We start from the raw sequence: 20,586 nt of genomic DNA on the forward strand, positions 1-20,586 counted from the left end.
TCTTGAATCACTCTATCTATTAAAAAAAACCCCATGAAAATCCGTTGTGTAGTTTTAAAGATTTAAGCATACATAGGGATATAGGGACAGAGAAAGCGACTTTGATTTATACTATGTAGTGAAGTAGAAAATATTTGAGATTTCATAACCCTGCCTTGGTTATGAATATCAAGATCATAAAACTGTACTAGTAACCCAGGTGGTTGTTAATTGTTTCTTTTAATATATGATTTTTGTATTAAAAAAATGTATAACATATCTATGTCCCTTTACAAGATGGCCAAAAATTGCCATAGACATGATATTACTTGAAGATAAAATAAAACAAATGAATATGAGAAATTTTGAAAGAATAGAAAAAATTCTATTCTTTCAAAATTTCACATTTATAAAGCATTTCAATGCTATAAAACTAAAAATTAAATTTAACAAATGAATATATTAACAATAACATTTATTGCAACACTGAGTAGTAAATGAAAAAACATTTAAAAAGTGCTCCTTAATTAATATCACATTAAAATTCGACATCACGTTAGATTAATTCATAAGATCCTATTATTACGATACCTATAATATTAAATACGAACACACAATATAGACTTAATTAAATTGATTAACACAATTCTTTCAATATCAATATGCATAAATAGTCTTGTCAAAATAAAACAAAGCATTGTTTAACTGAGATTCACCGATTTCTGAATTGTAAAATAGGATAAATACTTGAAGCAGCTATAATTAAAAAACACAACAAACTATGTGTTTTTAATATATGTAGGTAAAATCATGAGTGTATATAAAAGTATTACTATATAATAACAGTTAATGAAATTCCCTTAAAGATTCCTAATTCTACATTTACTAATAATCATTCACATTAATATAGTTTGGACCCAATATATTTTCAATGTACGAAGTTTTAAAGTAAACAAAACTTAACAATGTCTCCGTAATCCACGATCCATTATAATGAAACTTTAATAAGTAATATATTATCTGTGGTTGTACTACGCGGGAAATACGTGTTATATCTGGCAAACCCTTGAATGTAATTCTACTATTGTATTTATTACAATAATCGACCGTATTATTATTAGTATAGTATTATGTTATCTGTGGTATTATTGAATATTTATTCTCGTATATAGTCGATGTAAAAATAATTATGTGTACTAGGAACCACAGAGTAAAATATAATGAAAAAAGAAAAAAAAAATGTCTTTGATTAAATGAGTATGAATAAGTAACTATGAGTATATTTTTGTTACCTTTTTATAACATTTAGAAAAATTATAAATATTAAAAAAACAACTTCAACTACCACTCGCTAATTCAAGAAGGATTTTATCCTATCTTCATAAATAATGTTTCATATTGGTTGTGATAGTTGTTAATTTTCTCAATAGAGGGCGTGGGGTGTTCCTTAAGCACATGAAAATAAAGAATAGAAATTGTTGAGGATGCATCACGGGTGGCCAAGAGTTAGGGCATGGCACCGGTATGGCGAAAGACGCCGGTTCGAATCCCACCTCATGATTGAGTTTTCTCGATTTTATATTTTTCCAATATGAATATATTGCTCCATTATAGAGAGCTCTATATACATTTTTTATTGATATTCACTATAATTTCAAGACTAGAACAACCCTGAATATAAATTTTCTATTCAGTAAATAATATCATAAATATATGAATATAATTTAATATCATATACCTATTCTATCAATTAATTAATTCCTGACAACAATTTATACTCAATTGTTAAAAATATTCACAAGAAACAATTAAATGCAAACAAGACCATCTAAAAAGTTTTGACACACCAATACAGATAATGCAAAGCTTCTATAATCTGTGCTGTCATTCTTAATCTGTTATCTGTGGCGAAGATGGCCGTTGTGTGACAGCTACGTGAGCGTCGAGCCCGTCAGAAGCGCGGGAAGGCCGTCGCAAGCATGGCCCTTGGCGTTCTGTTAAAATAATGTTGCTTTATGAAATCAAATAGATGCAGTTTAATTATCTTGATTAAAATAAATATTCCTAAATTGAATTGTATAATATGTTTCCCTGTATTTGATTTTACATGAGTATTATGATCGCGTATAAACCCGTTAAAGTACTGAGTTTATGAATGAAATAATTTTTAGAAAAATTTATACAGTGTATCCCGCCGATGGTGTAAAATGATCAACATAACTTGTAGTTTCCAATACGCAGATTACAAAATAAATCCCCATAAAAACCCATACGCTTTTTAGGACACCCTGTATAAGGTGGTTATTAAATATATTATAAGTTATAACCAACAACTATAAATTAATACTCAAGTAATCGGACTATAACTTCTTTCATTGCATTTAATAATTGCTACTTAAAAAAATCATAGCTACCACACTACACATTATAAAACTCTCAACCATACAATATAACTTGAAGTACTATATCATACCAAAAACATAACCCTTTCCAACACAGTCGAGTGAAACCTAACCTGCATTCTCGCTCTTCTGCGTTATAAGTTGTCTGTATTCAGTCGACAGACGCCGTCTGCCATGTTCGTATTTCGCTTCCTTCGCTAACAGCGCCTCTCTTTGTATTTGCGTGCGGAGTTCCGTTGGGACGTCTGGTATAAACAGCTGCATCAGACCAGTCAGACCGAATACTACGTGCTGGAAATGTATTTTTATTGAAAATTAAGCAAATTCATCAACTAAATCGAGGATTTTTTATTTATTTTAAAGGTCTGGTATGAAGATTTGAATCAGACCAGTCACACCGAGTCAGTTTTTAATTGTTTTATGAAACGAAGTGTTTTTAAATTACCTCAAAAACAACTACAAAGGCCAGCCGAGCAGCGAACACATGCCAATAATGTGGTGACAGGCCGTAGGGGTCGGAGTGGTCCGGGGGGTTGCGGTAACCCCTGTACGCGCACGTTGGGGGGTCGACCTCGTTCTCATCAGCCCCCCAATCCTCTCTGTAGTCCGATGTGTTGAATACTTGAAAGAAAAGCTTGCACTTATAAACAAACTTATTATGAAAGAATAGAAAAAAATGGATCACGAGGCGGGATTCGAACCAGCTTTTTTGCCAAACAGTTGCAACGCCTGAGAGGTTCTCAGCCAATTGTGATCCCTTGATAGATCCATTGTCAGAAATAGACCGATTTTAAATGTGGATCCATGGGAGGTACCAGCTTTCTAACAGAAAAAGAATCATAATAATCGATCCAGCCAGTAAAAAGTTATGAGGTAACAAACACAAAAAAATACAATTATAACCTTCACCTGTTTTGAATCGGTTGAAAAAATGTGAAAATTCAAATATACTTACACGATAAAGAATGATCGATGTAACCAGACAGTGTGTAATCTGGGGAATATACATATTTGTACACCATTCTTGGAATGAAGTCACTGGTATATGCTATGACGAACGCCTGAAAACATATACATACATACAATTTGATTCCGCCATCCCCATTCTTCCATCGGTCGTCGAGGCGCACAGACTCTAGGCATCGCTTTATCGAGGATGTTCCATGTACCCGGACTGAGCGGTTCGACTCTACATTCTTTATTCGAACCGCAAGGGACTGGAACATGCGTTGCATGGAACATGAGTCTGTGTTCCCTGTCGGGTATAATCCGGGGATCTTCAAAAGTAGAGTGAACAGGTACCTCCTAGGGAAGCGCGCTCCATCTTAGACTACATCTACGCTTACCAGCAGGCGAGATGGTAGTCAAGCGCTTCCCTATCCCACAATAAAAAATAAAAAAAAAAATTATGAATACACTAGCTGACCCGGCAAACGCTGTTCTGCCTTACTCTTATCATTCAGGTTTTCAATATTGTTATATACATCCTGCTTCACTACATAGTATAAAACGAAGTTGCTTTCTCTGTCCCTATGTCCCTATGTATGCATGGGGTATGTATAGGGTTTTTTAATAGATAGAGTGATTCATGTTTCCACTTATATTGATTTTTGTGCATATGTTTGTTACTCTTTCTCTAAAAACTACTGAACCGATTGCAATTAAATTTGGTACGTAGATAGCTGGACAACTGGAATAACACATAGGCTCTCTATACCTACGATATTCCTACAGGATACAGACTTACGCGGATGAATGAAACGCAGCTAGTTAAGTATATTAATAAGGTGTCGAGGTAAAATATATTAAAGTAAAAGAAAATCATACTTACATTCGATACAACAGCCGCGTATGTGATGCCTCTAAGAATTCCGTACCTATAATGTAACAATTATATAAATATTTACAAATAAATTTAGTAAGGAGCCACTAAAAGGAAAAAACTTGGTCACCCATCCACGATATGATATATCGGAACGATCAGATAAACATTATATCAGAAAATTTCTACTGTCTAACTATCGCGGTACATAAGATATAGCCTGGTGACAGATGGACAGGCAGACAGACAGACGGACAGCGAAGTTTTAGTATCAGTTATCTGCACATGTGGATAACATTGCTCAAAGCGGTGGAGGAAGAAACCAGCATGTCAGCAACTTGGATTATGGCCTGAACCCTCATAAGAGGCCTACCCAGCAATGCAAAAAGGCTGATAATGAGTTCTCCTTGTTTTTTCATCCCGTTCGAATCCCCAAACCACTCACCAAGCTCCAATATCCTCCACCCTTTCGGCCAGAGGCCTCCTCGCCTGAGTGACCATCTTGTAAGCGTCCAACCTTATCTCCGCTATGTTGTTTAGTAGAGCAAAAAGCGGCGCCAGGGGAAACGCCGCTACAAACAGTGTCACGAAACCGTACTGCAGGACTGGAAGGTAGAATAAATAGGTTTAAGGCTGCCTGACAGAGATGGCTTCGAGCCATAAGGCCGTTATATGTACAATTTTTCTTTCATGTGTTAAGAGCTTTTCTTCCTTTATTTCTTTATGACAAACTGTACAATAAATAAATAAAGGTAAGGTATATTCGTCTTTTTTACCAGTCTTTTTTAAAAGGTCACCAAATTGGGACCTTTTTTGTCCATTCAGGGGGATGGGCCACTCTAAATTATAATATGCGAAATCAAATAAAAATTTTTTGCTCATTATTTACAGATTATTTGAGATTGTCCATTATTTTCAGTTTAAAAATGTTGGAATAAATGGTTCTTCTTTGCTTTCAAATTCTAAAACGGAAACACAGTTCCCTATCAAAAGAATCAGAACAGAGAATAGAGCTATGAGTGTCGAGTGTGAAGTATGATAAAAATCGGTGCAGTCGTTTTTGAATTTATCGCGAACAGCCAGACAGGTAGAATAGGCAATTGAATTTGAATTTGAAATTGAATTTGCATTTGAATTTAAGTTTATTTTAATAGGCCCGGCTGACATGTTTTGTAATATATAGTAATACTATGTCCCGAAAAAGCAGAGAAAAAATTGAATTATTTTTAGTTTATCTACCGATTCAAAAAAACTCACTCATTTCCAGATACTCGTCGAACAACGCGAGTCTGCCCGGGTCCTGTAAATGGTAGTCCTGCTCCCACGCCATGTGGGGCTTGCTAGGGTCCCTAGTTACGGCCCTGTGGGATCTTTGGCGCCACCAGTTGTGGAGTTTGCTGTAATATTTATATAATTTTTTTTCTGCTGTCATATCAATATTTTGATCATATTTTTAGTCGATTAAGAAGCTTCTGTAAAACATATGTCTATTTCTACATGTATTTATTTTTTCATTTATGCATAATGAAGTTAGGCTAAAAGATCTTAAATAACTTAAAGCTGAAAACTAAGGTAATAATGTGCGTAGACTATATTAATAAATCTATTCTGAGGCCGATTGCCATTGTAGGTCTCTAGAATATAGAGAGTATCCATACTTAAGAAAAATCTAGCAATCCTAATCAAGATAACAGGAGATTGAATCTTGAACATATTGTATTATCTCTGATCCTTGATGAGTGTGGGTCTAAATCGAGTCTAAAAGATTCGATTACAACTTACAAGCATATAAAATAAAATATTTTTGATCTACTGCTGTTCACCAAATGTTTATCATGAGACCTGTCTCCTTTCCTCAGCCTTCCAAGGCCACTTCTTCATACCCGTCATCAATTATTTCCTTATCCTTTACCCCAAAAGCGGGCAACGAATATGCACCGGCCCTACCTCTACGAATGTTCCTGGGCGGTTGTGATCACTTACCACCACGCAAAACTACACGTACATCCTCCTGCTAACATTATATGAAAGCTTGTAAGGATGTGTGTGTTCGTTGCTCTTTCACGCAAAAACTGCTGAACCGATTGCAATGAAATTTGGTACGTTGAAAGCTGGACAACTGGAATAACATATAGGTAACTTTTTAATCCGATATTCTTACGGGATACAAACTTACGCGGGTGAAACCGCGGGGCGCAGCTAGTATTACATAAAAAGAGAAAAGATTAATAGCAATCCACTCACGGATAGCCAAGCTCCACGAAATTATTGAAGCATTGTTTTCCAATCATTATAATAGCCAGCTGGATGCAGAGTTCTGACAGACAACCCGCCGGGTCACAAATGTCTCCCTTCAGCTTGAAGAATTCGGACTTCCTGGCCTGATCATCTCCTGGGTAATCGTAGAAACGGCCCTGAAAATACCTCGTAATAAAGCTGAAGAGTTTATGTGAACGTGTCAATCTCAGGAGCGACTGGACCGTTTCTATTTTCACCCTTGGATATCTACGTTATCAATGAGTGCTATAGGCCATATAAGCGAAGCCGGGGGGATTGCTAGTTGTAAACAGATGGGTTGTAGATTTTTAGATTATAGACACTACTCTTGTTTTGAACGTGAATTTTCTAACTTTATGACTTTTAAGAAAAAATTGCTCTACAGACTTGGATATAATTAGATTCAGCAAGTCGCCTATTTTTCCCAAGTATGATGCGAGTAAAGCCGCTTCCTTGAACTAGTATTACAATAAATCATCTGTACATACCTTAAAGAAGGCAATATAGATAAGGGATGAGTAGAAATTGATGAATTCAAAGAAGAATATCTTGAAAGTGTATGAATCTTCGTACTCCGTGTGCGTTCTTGGATTTTCTATGTTTGTCAAATATAATGCTATTTTGGCGTAAATCTGAAATACACAAACATTTTTATATGTCATAGCGGGCATCTTAGCTGGTGGTTCGCCTGATGGTAAGAGATCACCACCGCTTATACACCGCGGATACGGGCTTTCGGTATTACTGAAAATTAAGAGTCAATTGACTGTACTAAAGACTGTACTAAAGACAAGCAGGCACATGAATTCGAAAATAAATAATTTTTTACAAGTATAAAACCAAATGGAATCAGCATGTGATAGCAAAAGTGGCATTAAAATTTCGAACCCATATCCCGATATGCGTTTCAGAGATTCATAACTGCAAGCAAACAAACTAACAAATATATATAGTCCATTATATTTGTTAGTTTGTTTGCCTTACAATGCAATATAATTTTTTTTATGATAATGTCTTCAGGTTAAAATGTAACATGTATTTGTCATTCCATTAAATTAATAAATACAAGCGATCTCCCTTTGCGATCGACGTTCCCAAAACGAAGAAGGTTCTCAATTATACGAAGGTTCTCAATTCTGTTTTTTTTTTGTATTCTGTGATATACAACTCCGTGGGTTTTCAACCGATTGACGTGATTTTTTTTGTGTTTGATTGGCATTTGATTCGATTTTAGTGTTTAGTTCGAATCCATGACCTGATCCTTGACTGACCTTTATAGTAGAAAAGATTAATCTATAATTGTTTACACAATATAAACTTACTCTAGTCAGTATCATGATAATAATCAAATTGATTAAGGCAGCTGTCATGGCGGTGAAAATTTTGGCGTGTTTCTTTAGAAAGAAACCACTCCCGCCATAAATAACGGACACCATAGATATCCTATAGATTATTGTTCCTAACACAGCACCCATCACGACAACTATCTGAAATAAAAGAATATATAATATAACATAACTATATATACATAGTAGATATATGTATAAGAGGTAACAACTTGTCATGTCTTAACCTGAGATCAAAATATGAATTCTAGGTTTTTAAAACTACGACGCCATTTTGTTTTGTCGGCCATTTTGAATTTGAAATTTGACATAGCCTATTTAACTTTGCGATGAGTTTTGAAATAAGTGAGTTGGTTAAAAACACTCGAAAATAAGTCACCTTTAATATATAATTAAATTGAAATCGCTTTATTCGTTCGCAAGCTATGATGATGAGAGAGACACACACGTCTGAAAAGCGACAATCGCCAATTTCCATGGTGTAATAATAGATGAAGCGTAGGAGCATGTAGCACATGTAGAAAGACTAACGCCATTGTTTGTTTGAAAGCAAATAAGTAACCAATGATATTGGGTAAAATTTTAAATTTTCCTATCTTTTAAATTACATCAAACTGCACATGGTGTGCACATTTGAATGAAATCGGTCGAGTAGTTTAGGATCGCGGACAGACAAAGTAACAGATAATTTATGTATATTACTAGCTGACCTGGCAAACTGTGTTCTGCCTTATTCTTATCATTTAGGGGTATGAAAAATACATGTTGGCCGATTCTCAGACCGGACATGCACATAAAATTTCATAAAAATCGGTTCATCCGTTCGCAGGAGTATGATAGCTAACATTATGACACGTAATTTATATGTATGAAGAAATACCACGGGTGAAGCGGGGTCGGAACGCTAGTCTGAAATAATTACCATAAAAAGAACAGCCGAACTGGTGGCCACGTATCTCATGGTCTTCTGCCAGGGCGGCAGGAAGGGTTCCTTTTCCCTCGTCACTGGGTTCGTGCGGAAAGTCTTCACCGAGGTCTCGAACTCGGGACGGAGGTCTTCGTCCTTGAAAACGATACGGTTAATTATGGGTTAGAAGCAAAAAAAATATGATTATGAATTATGATTATGGATATGACCGTAACGACATGACGGTGTCTGACGGTGACGATGACCATGGTCGTGACCGTACTGTACCGTTGCTGTGGCTGTGACTGCGACTGCACCTACGACTGCGACTTTGACTCCAACTCTGACTGTGACTTCGACTGCGACTATGAATGCGACTACGAGTGCGACTGCGACTGCGACTACGCCTACGACTGTCACTGCGACTATGACTGCGATTGCGACTGCGACTGCGACTGTCACTGCGACTATGACTGCGATTGCGACTGCGACTGCGACTGCGATTGTGACTGCGATTGTCATTGTGACTGCGACCGTGCTCTGACCGTGATCGTGACGGATGTTGTAAATGTGATTTACGATTTGTGAATGCTAATTTAATTTCGATTTCAATTCTCGTTTTATAAACGAACTGATCTCAAGAGATATTAGTTCGAACTAGACATTTTTGTTGGAAAGTCTAGTCATAGAGCAAGACTATAGATTAAATAACACTAGCTGCACGCCCCGGCTCCGCCCGGGTTGTCATTTATCGTAATAAAAATTATTTAAACTATCCTATCTCTCAAGTTGGATCGAACTGCACATGGTGTGCGAATTTTATTAACATCGGTTAAGTGATTTAGGAGTCCATTGAGGACAAACATTGTGACACGAGATTTATATATATTAAGAAGATTAAGCTATGACCGATAAAAGCGAAAAGACCAGTGGCGGTGATGCGTAGCCCCTTTCACCTACTTTTCCAAGATCATACGCTATCTACTGTATTAGTAAATGAAATTTTGTATGTGTTTAAGTAGCTAACTTATCCTTACTTGATCAACACCACCCAGATCCCATTCCCACCTCAATACAGATTGCTTTCGTTTCCATAACTCCAGAAATGTAGTCGCTGAAATATAAATAATTATATAATTAATGTATCTTATAAAAAAAATGGGCATATACATACATTTTTCAAAAGTGTCCCTCAAAGTTCAACTCTTGGACCACATCTCTTCATAATATACGAAAATGACTCACCCCAGAAAGACATGAAAATAGCGAAGAATACAGTAGCGGGATTATCGAAGAGATAACTAAGTTTGGCGAAGAGACACGAGTCAGACAGACGTTGGTATTGACAAGCTTTGTCGCACAGTGGGCACAGAGTTATGTTACCCGGGCCCTTTCCATCGCATATTTCTCTACTGGAAATTATAATAGATGGCTTCAATTTATAGCAACGATACTGGTGGTGTTAAAAATGCTTCGACACTTCAATCAAAGAGTATTTTTTTAGAAATTAAAGACTTTTGAACGAATTTTAAACCCGATTTATTCATTACTAGCTATCCGCCCGCGGCTATGCCCGCGTAGTCGCAGGAAACTTAGACCCGGGGTTTTTCTCGCATGTTCCCGTTCCCGTTGGAATTCCGGGATGAAAACTATCCTATGTCCGTCTCCTGGGTCCAAGCTACCTCTGCACAAATTTTCAGCCAAATTGGTTAATCCGTTCTTCAGTTATAAATAGTGTAACTAACACCTCTTTCTTTTATATATATATATATATATTGATATTAAAATCCGTTAAAAAGTTTTGAATTTCTAAATATATAATACTCGCGTAAAATCAAACACAAGGAAAGAATATTTTCCGTTTTCACGGTCGGATAAAAAAACACCCACCTCGGTATATTGTCTCCGGAATCCATGCTGGCCAGACCATACAAGAAACACAAGCTACCCACAATGGCGGGCGCATAAAGCATTTTCGTATAAAAACCAAGCCAGCAAAAATACAAAGCTATTTTCTCACCGAAGTACCTGCGAATTAAAATTTACCAACTCTGAACAGCAGCTTGTAATATTTTCACGCAAAATTCTAAGCTAAAGCTAGTTTAATGTGGGAGGAGAGAACACTTCGGCAGGAAATGGGCCAGCTCGCACCGGGGAAGTACCACACGCGCACAGAAAACCGGCGTGAAATAGTAGCATGCTATTATGTTTCGTACGGTGAGTGGGGGAGCCGGGGGCCTATTTCCTTCTCCAAGCCCTTCCCAGTCCATTCCTTCTTAACAGTCATCAATCCTTTCCTTATCCTTAATCCCTTAAAAGCGGGCAGCGCATTCTCAGAGGTCTGAGCCTCTGCGAATGTTCATGGGCGATGGTGATCGTTTACCATCAGGCGAACAACCAGCTCAGTTGCCGCTATGACATATAATCCGATGAAAACCAGCTTTCCGACTTGGTTTTGCCTGCGTAGTCAAACGAAATTCGCATGGGAATGAGATGTTTCACCGCGGTTAAAAGTAGCCTATCACTCTTTCTCCTATGTTCAGACATGCATATTGCATAAAATCGTTCTTTTACGACGTGAAAGATAGACAATTAAACACACCTCCTCATGAGTATACCACCATTATCATTCATATAATATGATTAGTAGAAATTGATACACGTACCTTCTCACAAGCCATAGAGGTTGTTTTTTATACCATTTGCAGGGTCGGGCCCATTCTAAATATAGCAACTGGAACACAAAAGCTATATTTTAATTTTCTCCTATCTCTTTTCAATCATTGAAGTATTTTTCTAATTATATGTTAATTATTAAGCATAGACAACAATTATTTAAACTAACACAACAAATTATAGAAATACATTAACCAAACAGGCCCGTTTCCTTTTCCTCCCTCTTCCCAGTCCATACCCTCCTTTGAGTCGTCAATCCTTTCCTTATCCCTTACCCCTTATAAGCGCGCAGTGCATTCGCAGAGGCACTACCTCTGCAAATATTCATGGGCAGTGGCAATCGCTTACCGTCAGGCGAACCAGCAGCTCAGTTGCCCGATATGACATAAAAAATATATGAAAAAGACTTATCATGATACTATCAACTAAATTGTCTCGCTTGTTCTATTATATTTAAGTAAACGTTGCGAAGTTATTTCATCCTGGCCATCCTATTGAGGATAACCCATCCTTAATAAGTGTGCAAAGTTTGAATTAAATCTGTGCTTTTAAAGTGTGTCCAAATCACTTCTAAAGGAGTCAGCTATATACAAACATACAGGTGAAGCTAATACAAGCGTGATAACATTACCCGTCGGTCTGTCTGTGTTTTATCTGCACTGTCTGTACCATATCTACCCTCATGAAGTGGAAAACACGCTAGATACGTTCCGTCATTGAGCAATCTACGAATTCCCATCTGAAAATAATTTGGTATCATTGAATTGGTGAGTTTGTCTCATTGTACCTCTGGATCGGCTGAATCGGTTTTAAAACTATTATGCCAATAGAAAGCCAAGTAATATGTGTTTGTCTAAGGTTTTTTTCATTAGTCAATGGTATTTTTGTTAGAATTGTGAAAATGTGGGAGTTAAGCACACTTCGGCACGAATTAAGCCAGCTCGCAACGGAAAAGTACCACACCTCCACAGAAGACCGGCGTGAAATAGTAGCATGCTACTGTGTTACGTCCTGGAATAGTCGGAGGCATGTATTCTTTTCCTTTCCAGTCCTTTCCTTAATTCCTGTCGTTAATCTTTTCCCTTAAAAGCGGGCAACACATTTGCAGACGCTACTTCTGTAAATGTTCATGGGCGGTAGGATGAATCGCGTGGTACCCGGGTAAAAAGTAGCCTATGTACTAATCCAGACTATAATCCATCTCTGTACCAAATTTCACACAGATGCAATAAGCTGTTCTTGCGTTTATCCATCCATCCATCATCATCAGCCCATATATGTTCCCACTGCTGGGACACAGGCCTCCTATGAGGGTTTAGGTCATAATCCACCACGCTGGCCAAGTGCGGGTTGGCAGATGTCGCATGTCGTCGAACTTTTTTGATTCTTGGACATGCCGGTTTCCTCACGATGTCTTCCTTCACCGTTTTAAGCAGTGGTGATGTTATCCACATGTGCAGATAAATTGAAAGATCAATTTATTTCCTGCACGCTCGCCCCGGTCTCGAACCTCGACTTATCGATTTTGAAGTCCGAGGTTCTCACCACTGAGCCACCACTGCTTTACCCATCCATCCATTCTTACAAATTATCGCATTAATAACCTCAGTAGGATTTTGTACCTTAGTTTCGTTATTGTCATATCGAGCTCTTAATAAAATTTGCATGACAAGCAAACTCCGCTGTGCTGGTGAGAATTGGGTGTGCCGGTCCTTGACTAGAAATCTGAAACAAATAAACACCCGTACTTATAATATAAAGCTATTTTTTATTCTATTTTATTTAGGGATTATGAGTCAATATTGACAGAAAATCTTAAGAATAATCTACTAGTCTCCGCCGTGTATATAATCCATCTCAGATGTAAAAAAGTGTAAAGTTAAGTATGTTTGTTTAAATGCAATAGTTTCAGAAACTGAGCCGATTCCTAAAAGTTCTTTCAGTTGGATATATACCTACGTGATCCCTGAATCTATAGGCTACTGTTTCAGTTTTTACGTAATCCAAAGACTAAAAAATATATCTATATATATAAAATTCTCGTGTCACAGTTTTCGTTGCCATACTCCTCCGAAACGGCTTGGCCGATTTTGATGATTTTTTTTGTGCTTATCTGGTATCTATGAGAATCGGCCAACATCTATTTTTCATACCCCTAAATGATAAGAGTAAGGCAGAACAGCGTTTGCCGGGTGCAGCTAGTCTTTCAATAAAATCATGTCAATTTAGAAATTAAAGACTTTTTAACGGATTTTAAACGACACTTATTCATTATATTAACGCTCCCTGTAAAGTGTTCGAAACGTCGGGTTAATAATATTACACTACTCGCGTAAAATCAAACACAAAATAATACTGTCATGCTAATTGTCATCAGTGGCGTAGCTAGAGGGACAAGGGCCCTGGTGCATAGGGAAAGAATCGGGTCCTCCTCCCCACTTTCCGCCTTCCTCCCCTCTTTCAAAGCTGAGGTTAGAGGGCCCCCTGAGCTTCGGGGCCCTGGTGCACTGCACCACCTGGCCCTATGATAGCTACGCCACTGATTGTCATCCTTATCAAGTCAGTTGTTTTTAACTGACTTAAAAAGAGGAGGAGATCCTCAATTCGACTTAATTTCTCTGTCTGTTATTATGTCAGTACTGTCGACTGGATGATGAACCCATTTTGAATTCTTTTTTTTTTTTAAACTAGTACCCGTGTGGTCTCTTTTAAATTTGGTTTAGTTCTGAACACTTGAAGGGTGCTCAGTTTTTTGTTAAAAAGTATTATTAAGGGAAGGAGTAACAAACATCCATCTACCCCCACAAACTTTCACATCTGCAGAAGAAGTAGAATACAAGCAATAATCCTACTTAATATTATAAAAGCGAGTGTTTGTAAGGATGTGTGTGCGTTTGTTGCTATTTCACGCAATAACTGGAATAACATACGGGCAACTTTTTATCCCGACATTCCTACGAGATACGGACTTACGCGGGTGAAACCGCGGGGCACAGTAGTAGAACAAAAAAGGATAAAAATAAAATATTAGGAAGATGGTAGTAGGATAGTAGTATGATAAGAGTAAGAAAGAAATAACTTACTGTTCTTCTCTTCTAACACCCGGCCGTTCAGTGGCTGTGAAAAACGACGGTTCAGGTTCGATCCTGCTGTGGTCATATTCATATAACTGCTTCCATTTTCGGCGCCATTTTGTGTAGAATTTCTTATCCTTCTCCGCTTGTTTTTCGTCGCTCTGTAATAACGTCATTAAGAGATAGAGTGGGGTGTCCCTTAGGTACATAAAATCGAAAGAGTAGAAGAGATTCAATTGCTGAGTTTGAAAAAAATGACGCAGGTTCGAATCCCGCCTCGTGATTCAATGTTTTCTATTCTTTAAAAAACAACAAATAACTTAAATCGATAATTATTTTCAAACCAATGGATTCAGTACTGGAGTTTAAATTTCCTTCACCGTTGCATATGTATGTGATCCCTGAGTGCTGAGGGCTTTATACGTACCACGGGTGAAGCCGGATCGGGTCTCTAATCTACACTAATATTATCAAGAGGAAAACTTTAATTGTTTGTTTGGTTGTAATGAATAGGCTCAAAAACTACTGGATCGATTTTAAAAATTCTTTCACCATTCGAAAGCTACATTATCCACGAGTAACATAGACTATATTTTATTTTGGAAAAAAATAGGGTTCCGTAACATATCTTTATTGAAACATCCAAACCAGTATACCTATAAAGCTGAAGGGTTAGTTAGTTCGTTTGATATTATTTAAACTCAAATATATAACTCTAATCGCAATAATTCAGATATTCAACTGGACAGCTATATATTATAAAGCTGAAGTGTTTGTTCGTTTGTTTGTTTGAACGTGCTAATCTCAGGAACTACTGGTCCGTTTTGAATTCTTTCAGTTTAAGATTCCCTACAATAAAAGTATTGAGGGAGAATTTAGGCTTTATACGTACCACGGGCGAAGCTGGGGCGGGTCCTTAGTAAAAAATAAATAAACAAACATACCCAAGCTCTAACCGATATAGTGATGAACCGCTTAGTTGGCAACTTCATGCCGATCACTTCGGCTAATCTCATCTCAGTCTTCCATGGAATGTGGATTTTCAGAAACCATGTCTTTCCATCGAAGGAGAGACATTTGTTTTCCAATTCAAGCTCCAGCCCCTCTTTTATGAGGTTTTCCTGAAATAGTAGTTGTTAATATTTTTTTTATTTAATTCGAATAAACTTCATGATGTTAGTAAATATTGTTTTCGTAAAAGTGTAAGTGAAGTCCCGTGTCCCCTATTGGGGTATGGGGCATAAATATACATCTGTTTCAACGATCGATTTTCTTTATGGACAAGTAGGTGATCAGCCTTCTGTGTCCTGCCAGACGGAGACATTTTTTTTTTATTTTGTCCCCACCGGGAATCGAACCCAGGAATCCTCGGTTCACGCTCACGCGTTTACTACTGTGCCAAGGAGGCGTCAATTGTTTTCGTAATACCTACATATGTTATTTTTTTATGTAATAGCTAGCGACTGAGCTGGTGGTTCACATGATGGTAAGCGATCACCACCGCCCGTGAACATTGACAGAGTTAGTGCCTCTGCGAATGCGCTACCCTTTAAGTGGAAAGAGATAAGGAAAGTTGGATAAAAATTGATGATTGCAGGGAAGGAATGGACTAGGAAAAGTGAAGAGAAAGAAACGGGCATGGTGATGATGATTAAGATAATAATGATGGTGAAAATATACCTGAAATGTTCGTCTATGGTCGCGTTTCCTCGCCTCAGCTTCGGTCATAACGCCGTAGTCTTCTTCCTCATACGCTAGTACCATGTCCACTCGCCGCCTGCCATCACGAAACATCAGGGAATCTGGAGCTAAACCCTAACAGAATAATATGAGAAATTTTGAAAGAATAGAAAAAATTGCTTCATTAGGCGGGATTCGATCCCGCGTCTTTTTGTCATACCGTAGCAACGCTAAGCCTCTCGGCCACCCGTGATTCCACCACAGTAATCGAATTTCTTTTACTCTTTCGGTTAATGCAAATATTAAAAGAGTTTATCGCTTACCACCAGGCGAACCACCAGCTCGGTTGCCCGCTCTTAACGTAAATAAATGCAGTGAAACCAAGCTTTAATTAAAGGATCACTTAAACTGTCTCACTTGTGTCTACGTATAATAAGATGAATTTATGAAATTATCATTTAGAAATCATCATTCATCATTAAAAAATGTATTTTAGAGGGTTCATAATTAGAGAGTGACAAAAGCAACTTGAAACTATATATGTTATGATGCAATTCATTTTTTTTTTAATGGCAGAGCAAGCAAAGGAGCAGGTGGGCCACCCGATGTTAAGTGGTACCACCACCGCCCATAAACACTTGCAACACTAGAGGTGTTACAAGTGCTTTGCCGGCCTTTCAGGGACATATACGCTCTTTTCTTGAAGGCCCCAATGTCGTAATTGTTCGGGAACACCGTAGCTGGTAAATCGTTCCAAAGCTTCACCGTACGCGGAAAGATGTTGCGGGTGAAGCGTACGGTGGTGGACCGCCAACCATCCAGATGGTGCGGATGGAATTTGTTTTTACGGCGGGTGGTGCGATGTTGGAACTGTGCGACTGGTAAAAGGTTGAACAATTCCTCAGAGCAATTTTTTTTAAAGCAATTTCCAATTTTTCAATTTCACTGGGATATTTTTAAATTCCGACAGATGGTGCTATATTAAAAATGTGACATGTTACATGACAACATTCTTTGATCACGCGGGCGAAGCCGTGAGGGGAAAGCTAATAGTTTATATTTTAAAATTAATTAATACTGAGGCATTTATTTATTAACTTCAGCGAAAACCGGCTAAATAGTTTTATAGTATTTAAAATAACAGTTTTCATTAAACTGTATTTTATACTTTTTTTGTTGGCTTTAAATATTATTTTTATGAGTCAAATTATTCTTTTATTTAAATTTTTGTTTATGGAACTTCATAAATGAGACATTTTTAAAGAATAGGAAAAATTCAATCACGAATCGGGATTCATATTGGTTGAGATGGTTGTTAATCATCTCAATAGATGGCGCGGAGTGTCCCTTAGGCACATGAAAATAAAAGAGTAGAAGAAATTCATTTGCCGGCCCGGGAGCACAGGTCGCTGAAAGGTAAGGCTAACGGCAAATGACGCGGATTCGAATCTCGCTGAGTAGTTTTTTTCAATTCCTTAAAAATTTCTCATTCGCTCCTTTTTGCTTACTTCGAGACTAGTTTCTCCAACATCTTCCTTCTCATTTGGATAAGTAGGAATTGAGGGTTTCCTATCATCCTGTGTTTCAGGATCCTTATTCTCTTGTATGGCCTGAAAAATAAAAAATAAGTTGATTGGAAGTCGAGCATACATCGGCACGAATTGGGCCAACTGGCACCGGGGAACCACACCCTCACAGGAGATCGGCGTGAAATAGTAGCATAAAAAAAGCTATGGTGTGCGGTTTCACCTCGTGGTTTCAAGCAGAAGTATGTAATTCAATTTATATAGCTTATGTGCTATTATGGTACACAAGCTACATTACTGATGAGTATCATCAAAATCCGTTCCATGGTTTTCGCGTTAAAGAGTTACAAGTATACAGCCATACATTCTTCGTCTACCTGGTTATTGGGCAAAGGTGTTCCAGGCATAGTGTCCCTGAATTTAGGTATGAAAGCACTCGCGGCTGACGTCACGTTTCTAACTAGTCTCCAGCCCCGGCGCCGCCTCTCTTCTGAACTGTCCCTTGAGTGTAAGTCGTCACGAAGACAGACCTTTATAAATAAATAATAATAAATATGATTTTATTAAAAAAAAAAACGCTTTAAAGATAGATTCAACTAATTTGTCTTATCTACTCTTATGCAGATTATATGTAAGGAAATTATTTAATCCTGCCAATCCTAATCAGGATAATCCTACTATTATTATAAATGCGAAAGTTTGTAAGGATGTGTGTGTGTTTGTTGTTCTTTCACGCAAAAACTACTGAACCAATTGCAATGAAATTTGGTACGTAGAAAGCTGGACAACTGGAATAATTTTAATCCCGATATCCCTACGGGATACGGACTTTCGCAGGTGAAACCGCGGGGCGCAGCTAGTAAGATATCTCATGAATTGTACTTTTACCGATCCTTGATAATTGTACATAGTTTGAATGAAATCAGTCCGTTTAAAATGGTTCAAAATCTAGTCTAAAGAAGTCAGTTACAGATGAACGCACGGGTAAAAAAAAAATTTGCGTTTTAATGATGAATGTACATATAAATAAATATTTAGATTAGTTCTAGTTAGTAGTCTTTAAAGAAAGAGTCCCGATCTTTATTAGTTCGAGACTAGAATGCAAAAAATTAAATCTATTATCTTAATGAAAATTAAGATTTTTCAGCTATTTGCGAAGGTCTATTATAAGTAAGTATATTGTCTATGTTGTTGTATGTTCTTTTTACATATTTTGTATATTTGAAGGTATTTACCGGAACTTTCGAGAAATACATGGATAGGTATATATGACAATTAGAGCGCTAAAGTCCAGGAAATGGAACGAACTTAGAAATTCTAAAATCATAGACAATTATTTAGATGTTTTCATTAATCTAATCTGTCAAACTTCAGCAAAAAATACCTTTTTTCCGCTTGGCTCTAAGAAAGGCACGCTCTGCAAGTAAAGATAAAACTTCTTGTTAAAATTTAAACTTATATAATGAAAAAGACCGTGGATGAATTGTCTGGCTAATTTAAAAACTAAAGTAGACCCTAAGCTCTCTTATGTTTTTTTTTATGTTACGTCCACACACTTGAGATATTAAATTAATGTCACCATAAGATCTGTATGGAAGTTGTCTGTAGAAGGAATGAGTTTGTATGTTAGTGTAAACATTACAAACATTTTTTCACACAACTACAGGACTGATTTCAAAATTTTTTTCACTTATACAACTTTACTAAGTGACATAGGCTACATATGTACCACGGGCGACGCCAGAGCGAACAGCGATTTTATTATAAGGTCTGTAAAAATATATCCTAGGTTAGATTTAATCCATAACAATTACCTTATTAACCGGACTTTCGATGATATTAGCCAGAGAAGTGCCGAAAGCGGTATCAGACGCAAGACTATCAGCTGACTTCCAGGGCACTCGGCTGTGGAGGGGGGTCCCGGGGAGGGTGAGGTCGTGACTTCGTCGCCTTGGTATCTGGAAATATATAAATTGCATCTAATTATTTATTAGTTAAATAACTTCTTAACTTTGTTGAATAATTTAATTTTTAGTTTTATAGCATTGAAATGCTTTATAAATGAGAAATTTTGCTACGGTTAGGCAAGATACGCAGGTTCGAATCCTGCCTCGTGATCAAATTTTTTCTATTCTTTCAAAATTTCTCATTTGTTGAATAATCTTCATATATTTTATAAAGCGAGCCTGTTTAGTAAAATATTTGAAGTGCAAGTGAGTAGGTATGCATATTGTATATTATTTTTTACATAAGTATCAAGGCTTTATAGCAATGCTATAAAACTAAAAATTAAATTTAACAAAGGCCGCGTTCCAACGATACAATATTGTAATTATTGAAATATTGTTTCGTATTGGTTGTTTTCGTATTCTGAGGCACATAAACGAAAGAGTGGAAGAGATTTGATTATTGTGGCGGGATCACGGGTGGCCGAGAGGCTAGTCTAGCTAGTCGTTGCTACGGTTTGTCAACAAACGCGGGTTCGAATCCCGCCTCGTGATCAATTTTTTTCTATTCTTTCAAAATTTCTCAAGTATCAAGGTTGCCAAAAACGATGGAGTTTCTCAATTGAAATGACTTTTTCATATTTTTACTTGATAGCACCATGCGTTTTCAAGCAATGGAGGTGATTCTTTTAGGTCGATAGGAAATTTTTATCATTCTTTCACATTTTAGAATCCTCCTCATGGTACTTCCCCCTCAGGGATATCTGTGATCTTATGTGTTAGAAAGACTAAATAAAAAGGTCTGAATATAGGAAATTACCAATCACCTGATCATCAACAGCAGTATCAGACAGGCTGAGTTCCGTTCTGGTAGTGGATGTGGAACTTGCGAAATCATTCCACGCGTTGTGGCTAGTGATACAGGCTGTTGGCGGCTCTGAGCTGGTACCG

The 20,586-nt window shown here is 37.3% G+C and overlaps 1 protein-coding gene across 2 annotated transcripts in view; it reads right to left on the bottom strand.

Moving 5' to 3' along the window:
* Nucleotides 1-468: 468 nt before the first annotated feature.
* The window catches only part of LOC119838234 (anoctamin-4), a 21,900-nt gene continuing 1,782 nt past the window's right edge, over nt 469-20,586 (bottom strand). Inside the window, exons 2-26 of one of the 2 annotated variants that reach the window (XM_038364086.1) lie at nt 20,463-20,586; nt 19,504-19,647; nt 19,074-19,106; nt 18,067-18,219; nt 17,672-17,773; nt 16,164-16,298; nt 15,428-15,604; nt 14,493-14,644; nt 13,032-13,134; nt 12,041-12,148; nt 11,400-11,467; nt 10,624-10,761; nt 9,979-10,145; nt 9,771-9,847; nt 8,749-8,889; nt 7,803-7,967; nt 6,969-7,112; nt 6,448-6,617; nt 5,461-5,600; nt 4,649-4,808; nt 4,213-4,258; nt 3,337-3,442; nt 2,827-3,002; nt 2,495-2,672; nt 469-1,973 (exon numbers count right to left, since the gene is read on the bottom strand). The exon at nt 20,463-20,586 is cut by the window's right edge and continues 1 nt beyond it. In XM_038364086.1, coding sequence (XP_038220014.1) covers nt 1,870-1,973; nt 2,495-2,672; nt 2,827-3,002; nt 3,337-3,442; nt 4,213-4,258; nt 4,649-4,808; nt 5,461-5,600; nt 6,448-6,617; nt 6,969-7,112; nt 7,803-7,967; nt 8,749-8,889; nt 9,771-9,847; nt 9,979-10,145; nt 10,624-10,761; nt 11,400-11,467; nt 12,041-12,148; nt 13,032-13,134; nt 14,493-14,644; nt 15,428-15,604; nt 16,164-16,298; nt 17,672-17,773; nt 18,067-18,219; nt 19,074-19,106; nt 19,504-19,647; nt 20,463-20,586 — 3,211 coding nt within the window. In that variant the 3' untranslated portion in view covers nt 469-1,869. The remainder of the gene's footprint in view (nt 1,974-2,494; nt 2,673-2,826; nt 3,003-3,336; nt 3,443-4,212; nt 4,259-4,648; nt 4,809-5,460; nt 5,601-6,447; nt 6,618-6,968; nt 7,113-7,802; nt 7,968-8,748; nt 8,890-9,770; nt 9,848-9,978; nt 10,146-10,623; nt 10,762-11,399; nt 11,468-12,040; nt 12,149-13,031; nt 13,135-14,492; nt 14,645-15,427; nt 15,605-16,163; nt 16,299-17,671; nt 17,774-18,066; nt 18,220-19,073; nt 19,107-19,503; nt 19,648-20,462) is intronic. The other variant, XM_038364087.1, reaches the window with a different exon arrangement.

This window comes from Zerene cesonia, unplaced genomic scaffold (genome assembly GCF_012273895.1).
Source record: "Zerene cesonia ecotype Mississippi unplaced genomic scaffold, Zerene_cesonia_1.1 Zces_u001, whole genome shotgun sequence".
In the NCBI taxonomy this organism is placed as follows: Eukaryota; Metazoa; Arthropoda; class Insecta; order Lepidoptera; family Pieridae; genus Zerene; species Zerene cesonia.